Consider the following 20,411-nt stretch of genomic DNA (forward strand, 5'->3'; position numbering starts at 1 on the left):
AAGGCCACCATTAGGTGACCCTTCCTGAAACTGGCTCCCCCTCACAGCATAGGCTGCCTAAAAGCAGCTCTTCCCTTGGGATGTGCCATAACTATTGATTTTCCAATTCCATACAGAAAAATAAAATGAAAAATGCTATTATATATAGCAGATAATTTTTTAAAGAGAGGAAAGTACCCTCTGAACTTTCCCTATATTTTGATTTATGGTCACAATAATGTTTTGGAGGTTAAAATGAGTAGCAATGCCAGAAATATTGAAGCATGTATTGATCCAAGGCCCACAACTTGCTAATTCAGTTCTTTACAAACACCAACAGCACTGTTTTAGAGGCAAGTGGTCTGAAATATGATCTCTTCCTAGACAAAAATAAAAGTTGTATAACATTGAGAATTATACATTATTTGCCTTTAGATATATTTTACATTTGGCCTCCTTGAAACACAAATTGTTGGCCTGAGCACATCTTACCAGGCAATCCCCATCATTCTGTACAAGAGTCCTCCTCAGTTTTACCAGTTCTCCAGGCTCTAAGATTTACAAACTATCAATAGGGATTTAGTCTTTAAAAAAAATTAAAAAAAAATGTGTAAAAAGTCTAAAAACTGGTTCTTGAAGCACACTAGAAATATGGTCCATCTTCCATGACTCCCCCTGTATAATCTTATGCTGAGATCAATTATGTAACTATTTTTATTCCATTGAATACGTGACTGTTGCTCATAAACTGAGTTGTCGCACAATAAAAGCGGCCATAGACTAGTCCCTTGAGTTATAATCCACAGGAAATTCTCCAGAAAAGCCCTGGTGGTGATTTCTAGTGTAGTATCATGTTATGAATTACCACTAGTATATCATGACTACGTCAGCCTGTCCAGGCCCCATGTAGCGTGTCAAATCTCAAAAAGAATTGCATCAGGCTGTACCCTAGCTGTACCCTCATCCCCTTCAGGATGCTCTTTCCAGTTTTTCATTGTGTAGAAGTCCTAGCACAAATAATTTTGACAGTTTTCAGATCTCTCTGCAGATATCCTTGATTTTCTTGTTCAGTGATTTAAAAGGCCATCCTTAAGAATGTTACATACAACACTGTTCTATCAGTTTGATTTTCAGATACGTCTTTCTTATTTTCACACTGAACTCCTGGTAGTAATGTTAGGTGTGCCCCTTTCTGCTGCACACAATCTGCTTGTTTGTCTGGGCGCACTTACAGAATACCTCTGGGTACTGTCTTCTGTCTGAGGAAACACTATCAAGTCCTACTCTTTTCTAGTTTTTACAGGTTTTGGCTTCCTTGGTGGCCAGTCCTTTCCTCTCTTGAACCTGGAGTTACAGTGGTTCCCTAGGCAAGTTGTGGGTGTTTGTCAGCAAGCTGCAAGAGTGGCTTCCTTCCATGGAGGAAGAAAACCCCAGCCTAGGCAGGGCAGTGATCTCTCCAACAAGGGCACAGTCCCACCATACTGGGCACAGCAACACAGAGCTGGGCTGGCAACATTAAAAGGTTCTGTTGACCGTCCAGCAACCATCAGGCAAACACAAGGTGACAAGTCAGATCCCAGGTCAAAGACAAGTGAAGAAGTGGGAGCAGCAGGGGAGAGGGCTGGGCAGAAGCCTACCTACAGAAGAGCTCCGGCAAGGCCTGGGATGGAGCTTGGATGCAGTGCCTGGACCTGTTATGAGAGTGCAAACGGGGCAGGGCACTCGAGGGCTCCTGGTGTGCTCTGGGGCCCCATCAGCCAGCCTTCCTCATCTTCCTAGTTTTTCCTCAGTGTAATCACAACCCTTTCTCTCATACTATTTCTGTCAACAGCAACTTGCCACCCACCTGTGCTTCACGCATATGAATCCAGCAGAAAGTATGAATGAATGCAGTAGAAGAGAATATGGCTGAGTTGTTCCAGATTGAAACCACTGTCTGTCACCAGCCCATCACTGTATCCTATGTAGAAATATGTCTAGGAAGAAGAAAGATAGCATGCAGACATCCAGCTTGGGTATCTACACTGAAGTGCTAGACTTCTAGCGTAGTCCAAGTAGGAGAGAGAGTCTTTCTGAGGGCAAACTCCACTTACTATCTTTCAATCAAATGACTTTTTTTTTTTTTTTTTGGTAAATAACATTATGCATAGGTAGTGGAAAAGATCATTAGCACTGGGAAGAACAAAAAACCAAGTGAAATGGGTCTTTTATTTAGTCAAAATATTTTTATTTGGCTGCATTTAGCAGAAGGTTTGCTTTCCTCTTCCCCCCCTCCCCCATTGTTTGCTTATTATTTCTGATTTCCCAGGCTTCCATTCTTTCAGTACAATATGTTAACACTTTGCACCTCGTCAGCACTTTCCAGTTAAGGCTCTCAAAGCATTTACAGACATGAGTTAACTAATCCTCACAACAATCATTAGCAGTAAGGAAGTAAAATGATCTGCATCCGCAGAGAGAAGTTAAGATCAACTTTTTTCAAGTTTTTCTTTGATTTTCAGTATCCAGCTTATATTATGCTGGGCTTGATGAACATATATGTCCCTGCAGTTGTGTTTCATGCTTTTGAAAGAAAGACTGAGTTTGAGCACTCAAAATCTAAAGCTATTTATGAAAATCTTCCTTTAGTAACTTGTTGAAGGCCACACAAAAAGTGAGCAGTGGAATCCAAAACTGGAAACAAGGCATAACTCTCAGTTATGTGCTACACTATGAGACATAACTCTTTGTAACTTACCTTTGGACTTTAAAACCACAATCCATTCCATTCTCCTTACACATTATCCTCTACTGACCATTTCCAGCAGACTTCAGCCTCAGGTACTTCTGCATTTTGCTAGCAAGTTTTACATAAGAGTCTCCACAGTCATCAATTGTATACTGTATACAATACCTTTGGGTGACTGTAATGAGCCTTAGTGAAAAAAAAAACCCCACCAAAACCCCAACAACCTAACAAGCAATGGGTGTGGGTTTTATCTTTGAGTATTTAAAGCAAACTTCAGAGTTTATGGAAAAATCTAATACGTGATTATTTTATGGAAAACACCCTCAACCCCAAACCTGGTTCAAATGGAAGACTAAATATTAACTTGACATTAATACCTTCTTATCAGTAGTGCATCTGCATAGAGATTCTTCATAAAACCCTGCAAATTCACAATTATACCTTGCAAACAGAAGTACTATGACTGTTCAAGCAAACAATAATTTTAAAATATCCATTCAGTTCATCTAAATGGTGTCTTCACGTTAGCTCCATCAGAAGATACTGGCATGAAACAGATGAAACTTTTTCTTAGTTAGGTTAACACTGAAAATTCAAACAGTCAGACAAACACAATGCAAGTATTTTAACAGAAACAATATAAAATTTCACTGGCTTAAAAAACATCTAAATGAGAAATCTTGGTTATTTCAATGAATTGCTAGACCCTACATTTAAAATGATGCATTTACAGAACTATTCAGATGAATTAGGCTTCTTCTATAACACTAAATACTGGAATTCTGATACATTGTGCAAGTATTAAAAAATATTAACATTTTAAATGTTAACATTACAACTTTAAATAGCCTTGCAAGTGCAATGTTATAAATATTAAAAAAAAAAACCTCAGAGCTACAATTTTTTATAAGTTATATGAGTAAATGAAAGTGCTTTTCAAGTATTTATGTTCATTTACAGTTGGATTCTCTTGTGTAAGTCAGTGCTTAGATGGTCTAATTTAAATATCAGGCTTTTTTTAAATTTTGGATGCATACATTGAACTGGATGGAATAAATGGTTTCATTTGCAGAAATGTGTGATAAATAATTAAATACAGAATATAATTTGTGATAAATATTTAAATATGGAATATTACAAAATGTGAATATTATAATTTTTGTTATATATTAAAAATAAAATAGAAAGACATCACATCCTGATGGGTGTGTGATAACCTGATAATGCCATGGGAGCCCTTAAGCTATACAGTAATTGTCAATTCCATCAAAATCCCAAATTATGATATGGTAAATAGTTGTTCTTCGGTAGAGACAAAAGCATGTGTTCATAAGAGGCTCAATACTGTTAACTTTTGAAGAATTTAAAGAACACACGATCTGTGTCAAAAGCCATGGAATCTAATGAAAACTTTCCAACACTTTCAATTAGTCAGCCCTTAGCCATAGTCACTCTGGAGAACACAGCTAGTGCATGTCCCCACTGTACTGTCTGCCCAGTGCATGGTATAGCTCCCTTTCTGGCTAGTCAAGAACCATTATTACTGCAGTGATACAAAAAAGATTGTATTCCTGTTGCCAGCCAGAGGAAGGGTGAGGTAAGTGGGGAGATACTTGTTTATTAGACAAGAAAACCAAAACAGAACAACCCTAAATGAATCATCATATATTTAAAAAGTGCACTGAAAATATCTCCTATTGAACCCTATCTCTCATAAATGCCAGATTTTCATCTTAAATTATATCCACTTTGAACACTGAACATACGTAAGCTGATATTAGAGCATTTAGTTTGTCTTGCGGTTTGAAAAGCACATGACACAAGGCAGCATTAACATCTTTCATTAAAGATCTGGCAATGCCATAGTTTTATCATGATGATCCAGCTTAGAAATGACATAGCTCAGCAGAAGCCCCTGCAGACTGCCATTACAAGCTTTCTCCAACAAAGTGCTTTGTCATTTGCCAAAGACAAAAGTCAAACTGTTGCCCTACCTCACCACAGTGCTGCACTGGCAATTTATAATTTTCTTTCCAGATGCAGTTGAACTTTAATAAATTATAGCTCTTCAGAGTTAGGCAATTCTTTGTAATAAAAGCAGAGTTTCATGTTCCATCAAGAGTGGCCACTGTTTAGACTGGTCTCTTCATGCAGACCTGACAACGGCTGATGATATTTTCTAGTTCTCCTGCTTTCAAAGTCTGTGGCAGAGGTTTCCTAAAAAAAAAGAAAACAAACATTTACTTTTTTCTTTGAAAAACAGGGAGAGATGATGAAACTTTGGATACGGAATTATTGACAACAACACTGAAATCCTGGACTCATTTAAGGCATCTTTGTACTGCAGAATGACCCTGAACCTAACAAAGGGGGATGCCTAAACTGAGGGGAATTACTAGGGGAGGCCCCACATTATGCAGGCAGTTATTGTCTCCTTGGGCACTTGCAGCATGGATGCAATGTGTATGGATGCAGGGAAGTACAGTTTACCTGAACATTCTTCTTGGATTTAACGATGCCAACCAGAAACTATAGGAATTTGTGTAGTAGTTGCACGTCCCCCTGCCATGGCACTCTATGAATGGGATGGCTCGAAATTCTTCCAAACAAGATCCAGGAGATGCCAATGCTTGGCCAGAAGCTTCTGAGCCGGCACTTGTATACTGTAACCACCAATATATTTTTTATAAGAACTCGTCCATCAACTTTTAGTAAACTGCAGGCAAAAAAAAAAATCTCTTTCTAAAACATACCGTATGTTCTGTAGTATATCTTGGACAAAACAAAATGAACACAGATTAGTTTTATCAAACTTACAATGAAGCACAAAACCCTTATGAAAATTCAAGCATAGTTATGGCATTTCTTAAGTCCCTGCAAAGGCCTTTTTTCTGCTCAATGAGAAGGCATGAAACTGTAACTAGTACAAAGACTAGAAAGTAGCTGGCTTCTGTCCAGTTCAGGACTACGGTAACTGAATTACAAACAAGCCAAATCCCCTATTTTGTGTGTGTTCATATTTTTTGTTGCATTGATTGCTTCTCCAAACACAAAAAGCAAAGAAAGCATTTTCCTTCTCTGATGTTGGCAAATGCTTATAGAAATAGCTCTGAAATAATTTATGACAGTAGAAAATCAGCTAGAAAATACCATTTAAATTTGCTGATGTTGGAAACAAGTAAATTATTTTAACCAGATGCTGCAAAAATTCTCTTGTTCTTTTCCAAGATTATTATTATTACTACTACTACTACTTAGGGCCAAATCCCAGGAGAAACAACAAATTTCACATTAGACCTAAAAGGACTTTACATCATGCAAAAAAGAGGGGGGTTTAATTCTGTCTTTCACCCTCATTTGCTGGCATCCCTATGACATCCCACAGGCATGGATAACAAAGATGAAGTGCTACGTCCCCTACTATAGATACAGCCTTATTCCCATAACCAGTTCTCAACTTGCAGTCACATTATGAACTTTCTTCACTCATATCTTGTTATGGCATCAAAATCATTGAGGCAGTCTTTTGTAGACAGTGTACTGCATTTGTTTTGATTTTAGCTTTCCATGGAGTTCAGCCCCAAGATCTGATTTATAAAAGAACTGTCTGGCATGGAAGTGGGTCAGTTATTTCTGTGTATTTGTGTTCAGGACCAGTTTAACCATTCCATTCCCCAAACCTGTTTCTGAGATCTTAGCATGACACTAGAAAATGAGAGCATGCAGTTATTTTTGTCAGACCAAAATCCTTTCATCTTTTCCCCTTTTCCTCCTGCCACCTATTTTTGGAGACAGATCAGAATAGTTGTTCCTATGCTTCTGGCATTGGATAAGAGTTAATAGAATTATTGCCTACTTCTTGGCAAAGGAAAAAAAAAAAGAATTTAACAATTATTAAGAAACAAATGAGCTATGAGCAGATGAAAACGCCAATGAAAGTGAGAGGACATAAAATTAATAATTCAAGTCTTTATATCCTTACCATAACAAAAGAAAAACCCTTCCAGAGAGATATCCAGCCTTCTGGACATGCAGGAACTACAGTTGTTTGGCTGTGAACTGCTATTACCATTGCAGCTCCTTCACAGACAACACACCTGTAAGAGAAATGCACATGCATTCAGGGCAGATGAGGGAAAACATGAAAGCAGACAAAAATTTTATCTTCTGGGATAGTAGCTACCTAATGGCAGAGCTTACTATAAATGTTACAACTCACAGAGGTTTTCTCTGTTTAATGAGGAGATAAGTAAATTGAAGGTAACCCAAATACCTTGCTTTGCAATCTCTACCAGTAACAGCAGACAAAAATTGGTATAAGATGGAAATTAGTCCCAGAACATTTAAGCTTCCCAATTTTGCCTTTACTGAAGTAACAAGCTAAATGTTACCTTCTTCATGTGCTCAGTACTTTATGTTGTTATGGTTTAGATCAGAGTTCTGTACCTTTATTTGCTAAGATTAGAAAAAGTACTCTTTATATCCTAAATGAAGAAACTATGAAGCTGAGCTACTAGATTGCAACAACTGGGTAGGGCAGGCTAGAAAGAGTGCAAAGCTTGCCCTCCCATCTTTGATTTTGCTACTCTTGGTCATTCATGCTTTTAGAGCTTTTTCTCTTTTAAGATGCTCTTCAACCTTCTCAGCTGTTCTAAAGCAACTAGAAAGGGCCACATTTGCACAAGGGTATTTTGTAGCAGAAAACCTTCAGCCCCAACTTAAAATGTTCTTCAGCAACTACAGTAAATGTATCACACATAATTGAAAGCAGAACTTGATTTGTACTGTATTTCAAATAATGAAGCTATCTTTATTTCATTTTAGTCTGCCTCTGATATACACAACAATAGTTTTTTTAAAAATATCACTGCTATCAGTAGGATTGTGTGCCATCTTCTCATGTCAGCTATGCAGATTAAGACCTGTGGTGGTACCCTAGCTTTAATCTAACTTTTGTTAGAGTATCACTGGGTATCTGGCATATTCAGGTGAGTAATCAAAAATCAGGTGGTTAAAAACAGTGCTTGTACTGGCTCAGATGGGCGAGTCTTTGCCTAAGATTTGCCGTTCAAAACAATTTATGATGTCTGTGGTTCCGGGCCAAAAGAGCTAAAATTCTTATACTCTTACCTGCTTATATGGGGCTCTAGTGCCCTACCAGAAATCGGTGCCATGTCTACTGGCATTACTGCTGCAGTTGACAGCCAGTATGAATAGTCATTGCGAGAAGCAAAACTACAAACATCATTGGTGTTACAGAATAAGAATGGCATGGTGGTAAATCTCTGCAAGCAGCTACCAGCTGTTCCTAAAAGATAAAAGAGGAGAGGTTTGTGACAGATAGGAGATTACATTTAGTGCAGCGAACAGAAGAGACACATGATGGCATCCAATCTGCTATAGTGAGAATTAAAAAGTTGGTAACTATAAAAAGAGAAGTGTCTATACAGTGGAATTATCTGAAAGCAAAATGCCTATGGTATATATAACGGTATTTATATAAAAATAAGGGCTAAACGAAATCTGTTAAAATAATAATATCCTCTTGAATGGTATCCTTGACACAGTAGCAGGGATTCAGCTGCTTAAACAAAAGCTTCTGGTGCCATTTTTTACACCCTAAAGCATCCCATTTGGTCTCCAAAAAAAGCAAGATTCTCTCTCAGATCCTGCATTATTACTGTCAGCCCTGTGCAGATGCTGTGAACATTTATACTAGACATCTATCCATAAGTAACTGAATTCCTCCTCAAAAATGTCTAGGGATAGCAAAAAGGGAATATAGGAGGTGCAGGAGAGAAAGATGTCTTTCAAGCCACAATTCCTGAATTGACTCAGAGCAGCAGACCACTCTGGAGGCTGATGGTTGAAACCAATGTTCGTCTTGGATACTCACTGTGAGTTTGATTTCATGACAACTTAGCATTACTGGACTCTAAATAAAACTATCTGAAAATTTTTACCAATACAGTACCAAGATCTTGTCCATGTGCTCGTTCATTTCCTTGTACAAAAAGCAGCGAATAGCCAACATAAATCTGTGATGTCCCATGTGGGCATGAAGGAATCTTTGTTGACTGACTATGCCGGGTAAACATAAAACCTCTTCTTGTTGGACCAGCAGTGATAGTACCTGGTGATCCAGGTAACCCCTGTAGACCTGGAAAGCCAATCAGTCCAGGTTGTCCTGTGGAGGGGAAAGAAGTATGACTAGAAATATTATAATTTTGTTTGAATTTTTACTTCATTTAAATTAGTGGAACCACTTGAAAACTAACAAAAAAATTATCAGGAAGAAGATACAACTTGAAAATTGGTAGTATTTGTTGCTAGATGTATTAACTCCTTCAGACCTAGCTCAGGTAGCTTTACATTGTATAGTTTCATGGAATAGTGAGGTATTTGAAAGAACCATGGCCATTTTTACCAAAAAAGTTGTAAAGTAAAAACTTTTTATGGTGACTAAATAGAAATATTTAGTTCTATTTTGATGTCATAAGAAGGTACACCTAGGGATTTCAAGAGATAAATAAATGTGATTGGTAACAGAGGAGCACAGTTAAGGCATATCTTTGTAAACTATTATTTCAGTTGTGAACATGTATCTGTTAAAAGCTAAGAATGTGCTTGCATGTGCTTGTGGCCCTAAAGCTACAGTAAATGTTACAGAATCTCAATACATGCAAGAGGAAGGATTTACAGAAATCAGGAATACAGTTGATCTGTAAATTCAGTAGTAGCAGTCAAACAGAGATGTCTGCTTTCCTGTACCTCTTTGTCCTGGAAATCCCCTGTCTCCTTTTGGACCAGGCAGTCCTGGTTGACCTGGATGACCAAAACTTCCCGGTAGACCTTTTACTCCTTTAGGTCCTAAATTGTAATCAAGAAAAAAACAGAATTATATAACACTAGTTATTCTAGATTTTAATACTGTTAATGAATGAAGTTAAAATCCCCACGTAAATGTAGCTGTGTTAGAATAAAAACATCAGCATGAAGACTTTTGAGACTGACTGTGGTGTTACTGTCACTGTATTTCCTATCAGGAAGATTACAAGGAAATATCGAGTGTATTGCAGAAAAATATTATTCTCATAAGAAATGTTTACAGAAACCAAAGCAAGTACCTTTTTCTTTTAGCATATGACATACAAGAGAAATATTACAAAAATCTAGTAACAGGCCATAACCATCTTGGTCACGGTTTGTAATTCTATAAATAATACAGCACCTTTGTAAAACAACTTCAAGGAAAGTGTAAAAGAACAATTCTTTAGTGCCTGCTTTGTTATGCAACTGTCATTCCTGAGTGGGGCATGCCTTCTGGCAAGCCTGTCCCCCTGAGGAGCTCCCTTCCTGGAGTGGAAAGCTGTGGTATTGAGAAGGGTGGCCAAGTACCCACTGCACATCCACCTCATCCTACCTGCTCCTTGCTTCCGCATTCCTCACAGCTGTGGCAGGCTTCACTTCTAGTGCCAATGGAGAAGTAGCCAGCCTCTCCTTTCCTTTCCCACCCCCAAGGCTATGACAGGCAATCACTTCGTAGCACATCTAGAGTACTTCTATTGTCTGTGGTAATTTCCAGCCCCCAAAATGACAAACGTCCTGAGCATGGTTCTGGTTGTATGAAAATGGTGAATGTTTTGATCCAAGTTTACTTTTTATTCCATTATGTTGCTTAGGCTTATGTTGAGGGAGAAACTCACTGACTGTGAGGGTGGAGGGCAGATGGAATGGGACAGGTTATAAATATAAGGTTGCTAACAAGGTACAAAGAGCTATTTTAAAATATGAAGACGTATTATTAAAGACACGTCAATTTTCTATGCAGAAGCATGTTTTCCCACCAAACCAAAATGTTCCACTAAGCACCACACACAAACATGTATAGAGATAAAAATATAAACCACCTTGTAGTCCAGGAATCCCTTGAATTCCTTGATCACCTGGTGTTCCTGGGATTCCTGGCAGTCCAGGAGGACCCTTGCTTCCTGGGACAGAGAATATTCTCCCAGGGACTCCAGGTGGACCTAGCAGCAAAAATATAACGAAGAGCTATTGCTTTATATTAAAAGAAAGCAAAAAACTACAAAACAAAACAAACAAATCAACCTAAGTCAGTTGGTATTAGAATGAGAAGGGTTGGTTACCACGCTGGCCCTTTGGTCCCCTTGGCCCTTCTGCACCTTGTGGTCCAGGGGGTCCTTGATTACCCTTTTCTCCTAGGAAAGAAGATTGAAGATACATCTGTCTGGTTTAAAATGTCAAAACAACTGTCAAAGTTTCAGAGGCTTATTTAAGAGTCCTGCATGATCCATGCAACCTTCCCGAAGAGTAACACAACCTGTAGACTCATGTGAAATGTGAAAGTGGACTTCTACATCTCTGCTTTTACTGTATAATTTATAGGCCAAGTGCACTCAGTTTATAAGAAGTTGTTTCCATGCCAATCTTCATATAATGGCTGGTCCCATAAACCTAGCTTAAAATTTCAACTTTAGACTATGTCCTTTTTATCTCATGTGTTTTTGTCACTGAGTATACAGGTCAAGTGCTGCCTCCAGCAATGCTGTGCAGTTCAACTGCCTTTAAACCCTATTGTCAGTTATGCTGATGGCTATTAGGAGGGTTGTATAGTTTTTTAAGTGTTTGAAACTTCATAAGCAATTCTTTTCACTGTGCAAAATATGAGGTTACATTCAGATTACTCTCCACAGTTCTGCTGGAAATAAAAAAAAAAAAAAAAGTCAACTGTATTTTATCATCAGGTCAGGAGATTTGACTGACTATGCCATGAAATGAGAGCTTTTTGCTTAAGAAAGTCTACTTACTGCCTGTACAGTGACTTTTCAAATTAGAACAAATTTAAAATACACAATAATTAGCATGGAACACAAACCAGTAGGTTAAACAGATAATGACAATTCTGTGTCACTGTATATCATGCAATTGAAAAATGAGAATATTGGAGTAATGCAGACCTATATCAGATTTAAATCACTAGAAAAATATCTAAATTAAAAGGATTTTTAGCTAGCTACTGATCTGACTAACCCTCATGAATATGAAATTAATGAAGCTAATACATTTAACAGTTTGTCTGCTGATAAACTGGTGAATTAGATTATAGTTGGGACTATTCTTATGGCAAACAGACGACACAGTGCTCTGTGTTGTAATTATAATTAAATGCTCGAGTTCTATATCTAAAAGGTTGCCAAAAAGTCTCATCTTGTAGCAGTGGTGTGGCATTTCTAATTAGCAGACTCAGTCCCAAAGTCCTTACGCATTATTAATCACTAAGGACAAACTTCGTGTGCATTTGCCTGAGGTGAAGGCCATTGAAGTTTCAGCCCTTCTTCACTTCAACATCAGATTGGACATACCCATAGCATATAACTCAAAGAAAATGCTCTCTTGGTGATCACTTGCATTTATAGCTGACTTACCCCCTGCTCTTGATTGAAAAACCTCAAAACCACAAATACTATTACAATGCAACATATAAATGACTGTATTAGGCACACAGAAGTGTATGTAATAAATACATGAATACCTTTTACACCTGGGAATCCAAGAAATCCAGGGTCCCCTCTAGCACCAGGATAACCTGATCGACCTTCTATTCCCTGCAAATCAGGTAACAGCAATAATAAACAGGAAGCAGCATCTGCACACTATGAAGTACACTTTCTTTTTGTTTAGAATACTCAGAGCATTATGTTCACAGAATATGCTACAACTAGAATTATCTGCTCCATTTGTAAGCATGTTACATGTTAGAAATAGTCATATCGTTGTTAATGTTATTCTGCAATACAGAACAGCCAAGAAAATGACATGCCAGAAATTCACAGTAATGTTTTTTTAGCCACTTAAGTCCATAAAAGTTACTTTTCATATCCATTTTATTATTTTCCCTCTATTAAACGAGGTTTTGGGGACGATGTGGGTTTTTTTTGGTTTTGTTTTTTTTTTGTTGTTGTTGTTGTTGGGTTTTTTTGTTTGTTTGTTTGTTTTTGTTTGTTTGTTTGTTTTTTTTTTTTTAAATTGTCCTGGGTGTTATTTTCATGGCAAAAGCAAATTAACAATGGAGTAGGAAACAAGCAATATTCCTTTCACTGACTTTTGGACCAGGAGGACCAATGTCACCGTCTGGGCCTGTTGGCCCTGGTATGCCATCTGCCCCTCTAACACCTTTGCTTCCTTTCATGCTGGGAGTGGGAAGACCAGGAGGCCCTGGAAAACCTGGAGCACCTGTACAGAAACACCAGAGTAAGTAAAGTCTACTGCCAACGGCATTTCACATATGTTACATATAATGTAGTACAACATTCAATAACTCTATAATGGTACTCATGTTTATCATCTCAGTGATTCCCAAGGAAATATACCCATTTTAAAAAAAAAATCAACTCATTTTTCCTAGCCAGCTAATTTAATCTGAGATCATAGCTGAGTTCTTGCAGTAGTCTGTAGCACTACAGCTTCTTGAATATCCTCCAGTTGTAGTTATGCCTGTTATCATAGAATCATTTAGGTTGGAAAAGACCTTCAAGATCATCAAGTCCAACTGTAAACCTAACACTGCCAAGTCCACCACTAAACCATGCCCCTAAGTGCCACATCTACCCACTCATGCCACCTCCTTTAAAGTTGGATCTCAGCTGCCCTACAGACCACATGGGAAGAAAGCAAAATCATGCAATCGAGTGGACTGCAAAGCTTAGCGTGATTTTAATTTACATCACACTGCATAGACCATCAGTGTTTGCAATGGTAACATTGCATTAACTGGTAAAGGAACTACCTGCTTAATTACGAAGCTGTCTTGGGGGAAGACCCCTTTCAACCTTGAGTTCTGGACAGGCTGAATTCTGCTTTCAATTATCAGTATATCATTTCAGATAAATAAGGAGTAATAACAACACACCTGGTCTCCCATCTGCACCAGCAATACCTCTATTCCCTTTTTGGCCAGTAATTGCCATGCCTGTTGCGCCTTGAAATCCAGGTAACCCCACTAAGCCAGGAGGTCCAATGGGTCCTTGATCACCCTGATGACCTTTCATACCTGGTGGCCCAGGAAAACCAGGCAGTCCCATGTCCCCTTTGATTCCTGCAAAGTATAAGTATTACATTTGGGGAGAGCTGTAAAGATGGTAAGATGATGTGACTACACAGAGTATGTGCATTTACTACACTGCAAACGTAGAGTTCAACCTTTGTTTTTAGTATGGAGGAGTCCCCAAAGCCACCTTGCTAATGCAAAGCAAAATACTTGTGAGAAAACAGGATTCACTGCAAGGTAGTGTACACACACCACTCTTTTTTCTTTCCTCTTTTTTTTTTTTTAATTTTTAAAAAAACTCCACTTCAGAGATTGCTCATACAAAGGAATAAACTTTAGAGAAGGGTAGAAAGACCAGAGCAGGGAATATTTATTGATGGATTAAGTAGAAGAAATGTTTCTTTGAACATCAGAACTGGCAAATCATTTTAAACTAAATTCCAGCTAAAAGCATCAATAGGAGTACAACAAAGTAAGAGACTACTCCCAAAGGATATTGTTCTAAGGTTGATCTTCAAGTGCATGATGTCTATATGGAGGATATGAAGACAGAATTTTTATTTATTTATTTATTTTTAAGTAAAGCAAATCAATGGATTTCTACCAGTACTAGAAATACAATGCAAAAACTAAAAAATGGGAAAAGTCCCCTCAGTCAACTGCTCACTAAAAGAGGAGATGAACAAAATTAAAATGCAATCACTGCAGCTTTCTTACAGTATGCTTAGTATTCAGCATCATCGGTTTTCATTAGAATATACTCTGTTAATCAAATTATGCATCAAAATAAAATTTCAAAAGCTCTAGAATGTGTATATCACCTTCACAAAACCATAGAAGTTAGCTTCTTTATTTCCCTTTTACAATAGCCTTAACTTTACAAGCAAGAACTCTTGACATTTAATATATAGCACCAAATCATTGATCAAAAGCACAGAATCACTCTTGATTTCCTCTGATACTCTTAGCGCCATTTCAAGCATCCAAAAGCAGGAGGTGACTTGAAGATGATGATTCTGGTATTTAAAAGTTAAGCTTTTGCTTTCTGAAAGGACAACTCACCTCTACGACCAGGAATACCTCGAAGGCCAGGGATTCCTCTCCCTGGTGCTCCTATAAAATATTAGGTCATGTTAAAGTCCTGAATAATTGTTAGAAAACATCATAGTTGCCTAATATTTCATACATTTCTTCAGAATACACTGAATCAAAATGTAGATTTTAGTTATATGTAAAATATAATGTATCGATTATTTCCATTTCTTCTATCCAGAAGTACAAAATAAATTTGTAAGTTTTACTTTATAGTAGGAACTCTTATTGAAAAATCATATTTGAGGTACATTCTACAATAAGCTTTGTCTTTTTTCTGATGAAAAAAACAGAAGAAAAATCTGCATTTAAGTTCGTTACTAAGAAAAATAGAAGAAATGTGAACACCTAAAAAAGAAAATACGTTAACAGTGATTACTTCAAACTTAATTTGAAAAAACTTCCTAAATACTATGAATGCCTTCTCAGTATCCTCTTTATACTAAAATGTAAAGAAACATTTTCACTGTAAAATATGAAAACACTTTCTGTCAGAATTCAGTGGAGGACTAAATCTATCTGCGGATGTTGATGACATCAGAAGTGACATTTAAATGAAAGGTTTTACAACCCAAGGAGCAGGTCATAGAAACCTTCACTATTTGTGTAAACACTGTGTTTCCTTTTATCTTATTTCCACATAAGAGAGGAGACCTCTTTAAAGCATTTTTGTTCTTTTCATCTCTTTGAGATTAAACACATAAGAACTTTTAACAGCAATACTTTGGCTCTTGCAGACATTAACATTTTTAGGCAACATTATGACAAATCACATGTATAATGGAGTGGTGACATATGCATTTGGGTTGTTGACAGCATGTACAACAATTACAAAGAAAAGCCTGTGAAGTGAAAAACCTTCTACTTATAAATTTATCTTTGGCTCCACAGAAGCTCCTTATTAATCCTTCCCAAACAATCCTTGTCAGTTTAACTAGGGGAAAAAAACAATTGTAAAATTGAATGAAAATATTTCACTGGTGTTACCTGGTTCTCCCTTTACTCCTGGGTGACCAGGCATACCATCCTGACCTTGATTACCTCTTTCGCCAACAAGTCCATTTTTTCCAGGGTGTCCAACAGCACCTGTGAATTATAACGGACCACAATATCATTTTCACTTCTATTATTCTGCATTTCAAAGGGAGAACATATGAGTCCCCTTTATTAAAATTTAATTAGTTCAGCTATTTCAAAGATAGATGTAAGTGTAGTGGTACGTAAACATTTCTAAAGAGCAACATATACTTTTTATTGAGCTCACCAGCCTTCAATGGCTTTAACACCCCCACTATTTTTACAGGCAATAACTTCCTGTCTTTCAAACACATTTTAGAACCCTGCCTTTGATTTAACCCATGCTGGTGGGAATCCATACAGGCAGTGTGGTTTCTCTCCCTGGCTTTATTACAAATTCAAGGTTTCTCTAAACAGGGAGTAGATTCTGATCTTTCCTAACTCTGCTGATAAGTCAGTGCAAGTTCACTAAAGTCAACAAAACCACAACATCATAATTTTGATGAGGGTCTCTCAATATTTTGAAGACAATGACTGGCACTCGCTTTATTAAAGTCTGCATTGCATACCTCTCTGTTGCTCCATACTTACACACTCCCCCTTAGGTATATTTTGAATGGTTTGATCTTTTCTGTTGCTTTAACAAGCAACTACAACTCTGTCCCCTCTTTCCACTCTAATTCATTTTCTTCTCCTCCTCATCTAGCTACATCTTAGTTTATTATTCTATTTTAGGAGGTAGAACAAGCCTTTCTTAAAATTGTGTGGATATCATATCTTGAGACCTCTAGAGGGGAAAAAAAAAAGGGGGGGGCAGGCCAAAAAACTTTACAACAGTGAAACAAAATTAAAACACCTTGCCTCAGCTGAACTGGTAACATTGAAAACACACTGTTGAAGTCCTTAGCTGCAACCACAGAAGGTAAAAAAAGCCTCTAACTAACATGAACAGAGACTGCAACTGCATCAGTTAAATTCTAAAAAGCTCAAAAGAATAAGAACATCAACTGCCTCATTACAAAGAAACTAACAAACCAGGGGGCAGTGATCTGGGAGAGATGCTATATGCCATACCAGGAGGGCCTGTAATGCCCTGTTGTCCTGGGCGGCCCTGCAGTCCTGTAACACCAGTATCTCCAGGAGGTCCAAGCTTCCCTGTAAGAAAAAAGAGTGTGGGAGAGGAGAATGGGCATTATCACTAGATCCAGATTCAGTCTGAGAACTTTGCTATCATTTCTGCTTCGGATGGCTGCGAAAGATCTCTAGCTGACATAAGCTAGCCTGGCTGCACGGACTACAAAGGAGCTGTTTAGGTTTACAGCAGTTGAATATAAATGTGCCACTCCAAAGGCACCCTCTGTAGTTTATTGAGAAATCATCTTCTTCTGGAAGCATGTCAACATCTCATCACCCCTCCAAAACAAAACACACCTGGGATTCCTGCACTTCCAGTTTCGCCTCTGATCCCATGTGGTCCTGGTACTCCTTTATGTCCTGGATGACCTTGGGATCCTTTTTCTCCTTTGCTGCCCAAAGCTCCTGGGGGGCCTGGATCTCCCTGAGAAATAGAAGTTGCACACAAAAAGGTAAAGAATCACCTTACATTAAATACATTACATTCCATATTTGAACAACAGAAAAATCATACATAATTTTAAAGGTTAAGTAAGTGTAATCACAGTTCACTATGATTTTCAGACAAAAAAAATCAAAGTAGACTGATATGAAGTCTTCTCATAATACCACTGATCCTTTAGACATAGCTAATAAAAAAAATCTTTTCTTTAATCTATACACACCAACTTCGTCTTCAGATGTTTTCACCGACACATAGGCTTTCCTTCAATTTTACTCCAACAGCTCCTCTTTTGATCCAAACATACATTCCTTACATAATATGCAGCTATAAAAAAATACTGAAATGCATATTTTTCCTTGAATTCCTACTGACTTTCACGACAGTAATCTCATTGTGGCTACCCAGCTAACACAGAAAAGAAACAGACAATTTAGACAGATTACAGGAGTTATAGTACCATTTACAGCCTCAACCACGTATAATCTCGTATGTAAAAAGACTCCCAGTTGTTCAACAACCAGAGTATGTGGAGTAAAATTGTATCTAATTGACCTAACATAAAAGATAGTTTTTTTCTTAGCCATATATATTACCGAACATAATATATACTGAATGTATTATATATCGCTAAGAAAAAAACCCCAATTCATGTTGTGTAATATTACTAGACTGTCAAAAAACAATGGTACAATTTTAGATTAGGAAACTTTTGCGTTTGCTAAGAAGATGTTTTTATGTACTTTTTAATGTACAAGTATTCCTACTGCTGACTTTTTAAGTGCAAGTCCTTGTTCTTAATGGATTAGCAACTTTTACAGAAACAAAGTTATTTCCAAGATGTTCCATCTTTACAAATAAGAAATTCTTGCACCAAGAGAAAAATGAAATATAATGAACTCAAAAATTTCCCCTGAGTAATGACACAATAGAATCTTCATATTTTTTATCACTAACAAATCATCTACTTCTGCAAACTCTGCAGCTCTCACTTACATGCTGTTCTGTTTCTATAGTCAAAGGCTCTGCCTATTGCCTAATATGACAATGTTTCCATTGCCTTTATACCTTTGGACCAGGCTCTCCTGGAGGCCCAGCAGATGGGTACCCAGGGTCTCCTTTGTCACCTGGAAAGCCACCATAGCCCTGTGGACCAGGGTAACCTGATGGTCCTGGAAAGCCCGGAGATCCTTTCTGTCCTTTTGGACCTGGAAAAATACAGATACTGATACCATTCTTAAAAGGATCATAATCGTACACTACACCTTGTGTTTTGTGAGCTACCGCTTGTATATTCAGATATTCATTCCTCATTAAAGTAATTTACACAGCCAGTGATTTTATTTCTAAACCCATTAAAAAGAGGTTCTTATATGTAACAATATATAAATTAAAGAAGTTATATTTAATTTAGAGAGAGGGAGAACTGTATTCTGCAAGTCAAGCAAATGCTGGGGTGGTGAGAAGTCTATAGGTACTGCAAAGAATAAATCCCAGTCTAAGTATTGTATAGTACGCTTACAGTAACTGCTCAGATCTGTGCAAATGCTTCTATACAGGTCTATGAATTTGTAATATGGCTTGACAGAAAATGACCTGGAATTCCCATGTCCCCTTTGTTTCCTGGTGCACCTGGGAATCCTTGTCCTCCAGGAATCCCTGGAAGACCCATAAATCCTTTGACACCTGCAAGATGAAGAAATAAGTATCATCTTCACATGTTTGCTTTAGACACTGGCTGGCTGGTAGAGCTGTCATGAATACAGAATCCTCTACCACACACCTTGACATGGTATCTTATTATTTTATAAATCAACATGCAGCCTCTTGCCCCAGACACAAATAAAATTATCATTATTGTTGTCAGAAAGCCAAGGAAATAACAAGCATCTTATGTATCAACATTAAAATTAAGGTTTGTGACCACAGCACTTAGGGGCAGCAACTGAAATATACTTTTGCAAATTTTTATCAAGATCATGAATTTGTATTTACACACTGGACTCTCCTTTCATTGTCCCTCTGAGTTCAGTCTGGTTTCTTTCTGGGCATGTCACAATCACGTTATTACTTACTCATTATGCACTTCTCCTGCATTCTTGAGTATACTCAAGAGCTTTTTCTTATAAGGCTTAGGCACTTTTTCCCCTACTCAATTATCTTTAGCTTAATTTAGCTAAATTAGCATTCAGTTTAATGACTACAAGATCTAGTTGCATCTAGAATGTTCCCATGTCTAAATTCCAGGGTACTGGCAATGCCTGAACATTTAGGCAGGTGAGGTCTTATTTTCTTCCATAAAAAGTTAGGGAGTAGTGGAGCATTTGCAGTTTTTCCTGTGATGGCTACACTGCAATGACTACAAAGGATGTTAATGACAGAGTATAGCAGTGATGCTGTAATAGCAGGTAGCATGGATAATTGCCATCATGAGAAGAGCCATTTTGATTACAAGTTTAAAATTATTTCTAATTGTCACCATTTTTATGTACCTAATTATAGTGTCATATGGTTTTCTAGAAAGAAGTTATCTCAAAGAATCAAAAACACAGAATACAGAGAAGTAAAGATGTTTTATTAGCATCAATTTAAAAAAAACAGATGAATTGTCTCACTCAAGGGTCAACATGTATCATTATGTATGAGGTTATGGTAATGGCAGAGCAAACTTTGTGAAATAGCTTAGGTAGGTTTATGATTTATGCAGGTTCTTTTGAAGTCTGCTTTTTACTGCAGATCTGGTAACTTAAAATTTAAGCCAAATATGCAGGCTTTGAAAACGGAAATAAAATCAATCTGAAATAAAAAAGCTTCTGAAATATTTTTGTGCACAATTCTAATGTTCATATTTTAGAATTCTTACTTTTTTTCTTATAATACTAGGAATTCAAACTTCTTATAAATACCAGTTTTTATTTATTGGCCTCATCACCCTTTAGATTTTAAAG

General features: G+C 37.3%; 1 protein-coding gene across 4 annotated transcripts in view; it reads right to left on the minus strand.

The window, feature by feature from the left end:
• Positions 1-2,220: 2,220 nt before the first annotated feature.
• Positions 2,221-20,411, minus strand: part of COL4A3 (collagen type IV alpha 3 chain) — a 66,148-nt gene continuing 47,957 nt past the window's right edge. For 3 of the 4 annotated variants that reach the window (XM_030029273.2, XM_030029275.1, XM_030029276.1), the window contains 17 exons: positions 19,060-19,149; positions 18,532-18,671; positions 17,319-17,445; positions 16,962-17,042; positions 15,858-15,956; positions 14,841-14,891; positions 13,641-13,826; positions 12,834-12,964; positions 12,264-12,336; positions 10,858-10,929; positions 10,618-10,737; positions 9,479-9,577; positions 8,682-8,894; positions 7,838-8,015; positions 6,690-6,804; positions 5,198-5,370; positions 2,221-4,924 (listed from right to left, as the gene is read on the minus strand). In XM_030029273.2, the coding sequence (XP_029885133.1) occupies positions 4,840-4,924; positions 5,198-5,370; positions 6,690-6,804; positions 7,838-8,015; positions 8,682-8,894; positions 9,479-9,577; positions 10,618-10,737; positions 10,858-10,929; positions 12,264-12,336; positions 12,834-12,964; positions 13,641-13,826; positions 14,841-14,891; positions 15,858-15,956; positions 16,962-17,042; positions 17,319-17,445; positions 18,532-18,671; positions 19,060-19,149 (2,033 nt within the window). In that variant the 3' untranslated portion in view covers positions 2,221-4,839. Of the gene's footprint in view, positions 4,925-5,197; positions 5,424-6,689; positions 6,805-7,837; positions 8,016-8,681; positions 8,895-9,478; positions 9,578-10,617; positions 10,738-10,857; positions 10,930-12,263; positions 12,337-12,833; positions 12,965-13,640; positions 13,827-14,840; positions 14,892-15,857; positions 15,957-16,961; positions 17,043-17,318; positions 17,446-18,531; positions 18,672-19,059; positions 19,150-20,411 lie in introns of those variants that run through there. The other variant, XM_041127016.1, reaches the window with a different exon arrangement.

The sequence above is a fragment of the Aquila chrysaetos genome, chromosome 10 (assembly GCF_900496995.4).
Source record: "Aquila chrysaetos chrysaetos chromosome 10, bAquChr1.4, whole genome shotgun sequence".
Classification (NCBI taxonomy): Eukaryota; Metazoa; Chordata; class Aves; order Accipitriformes; family Accipitridae; genus Aquila; species Aquila chrysaetos.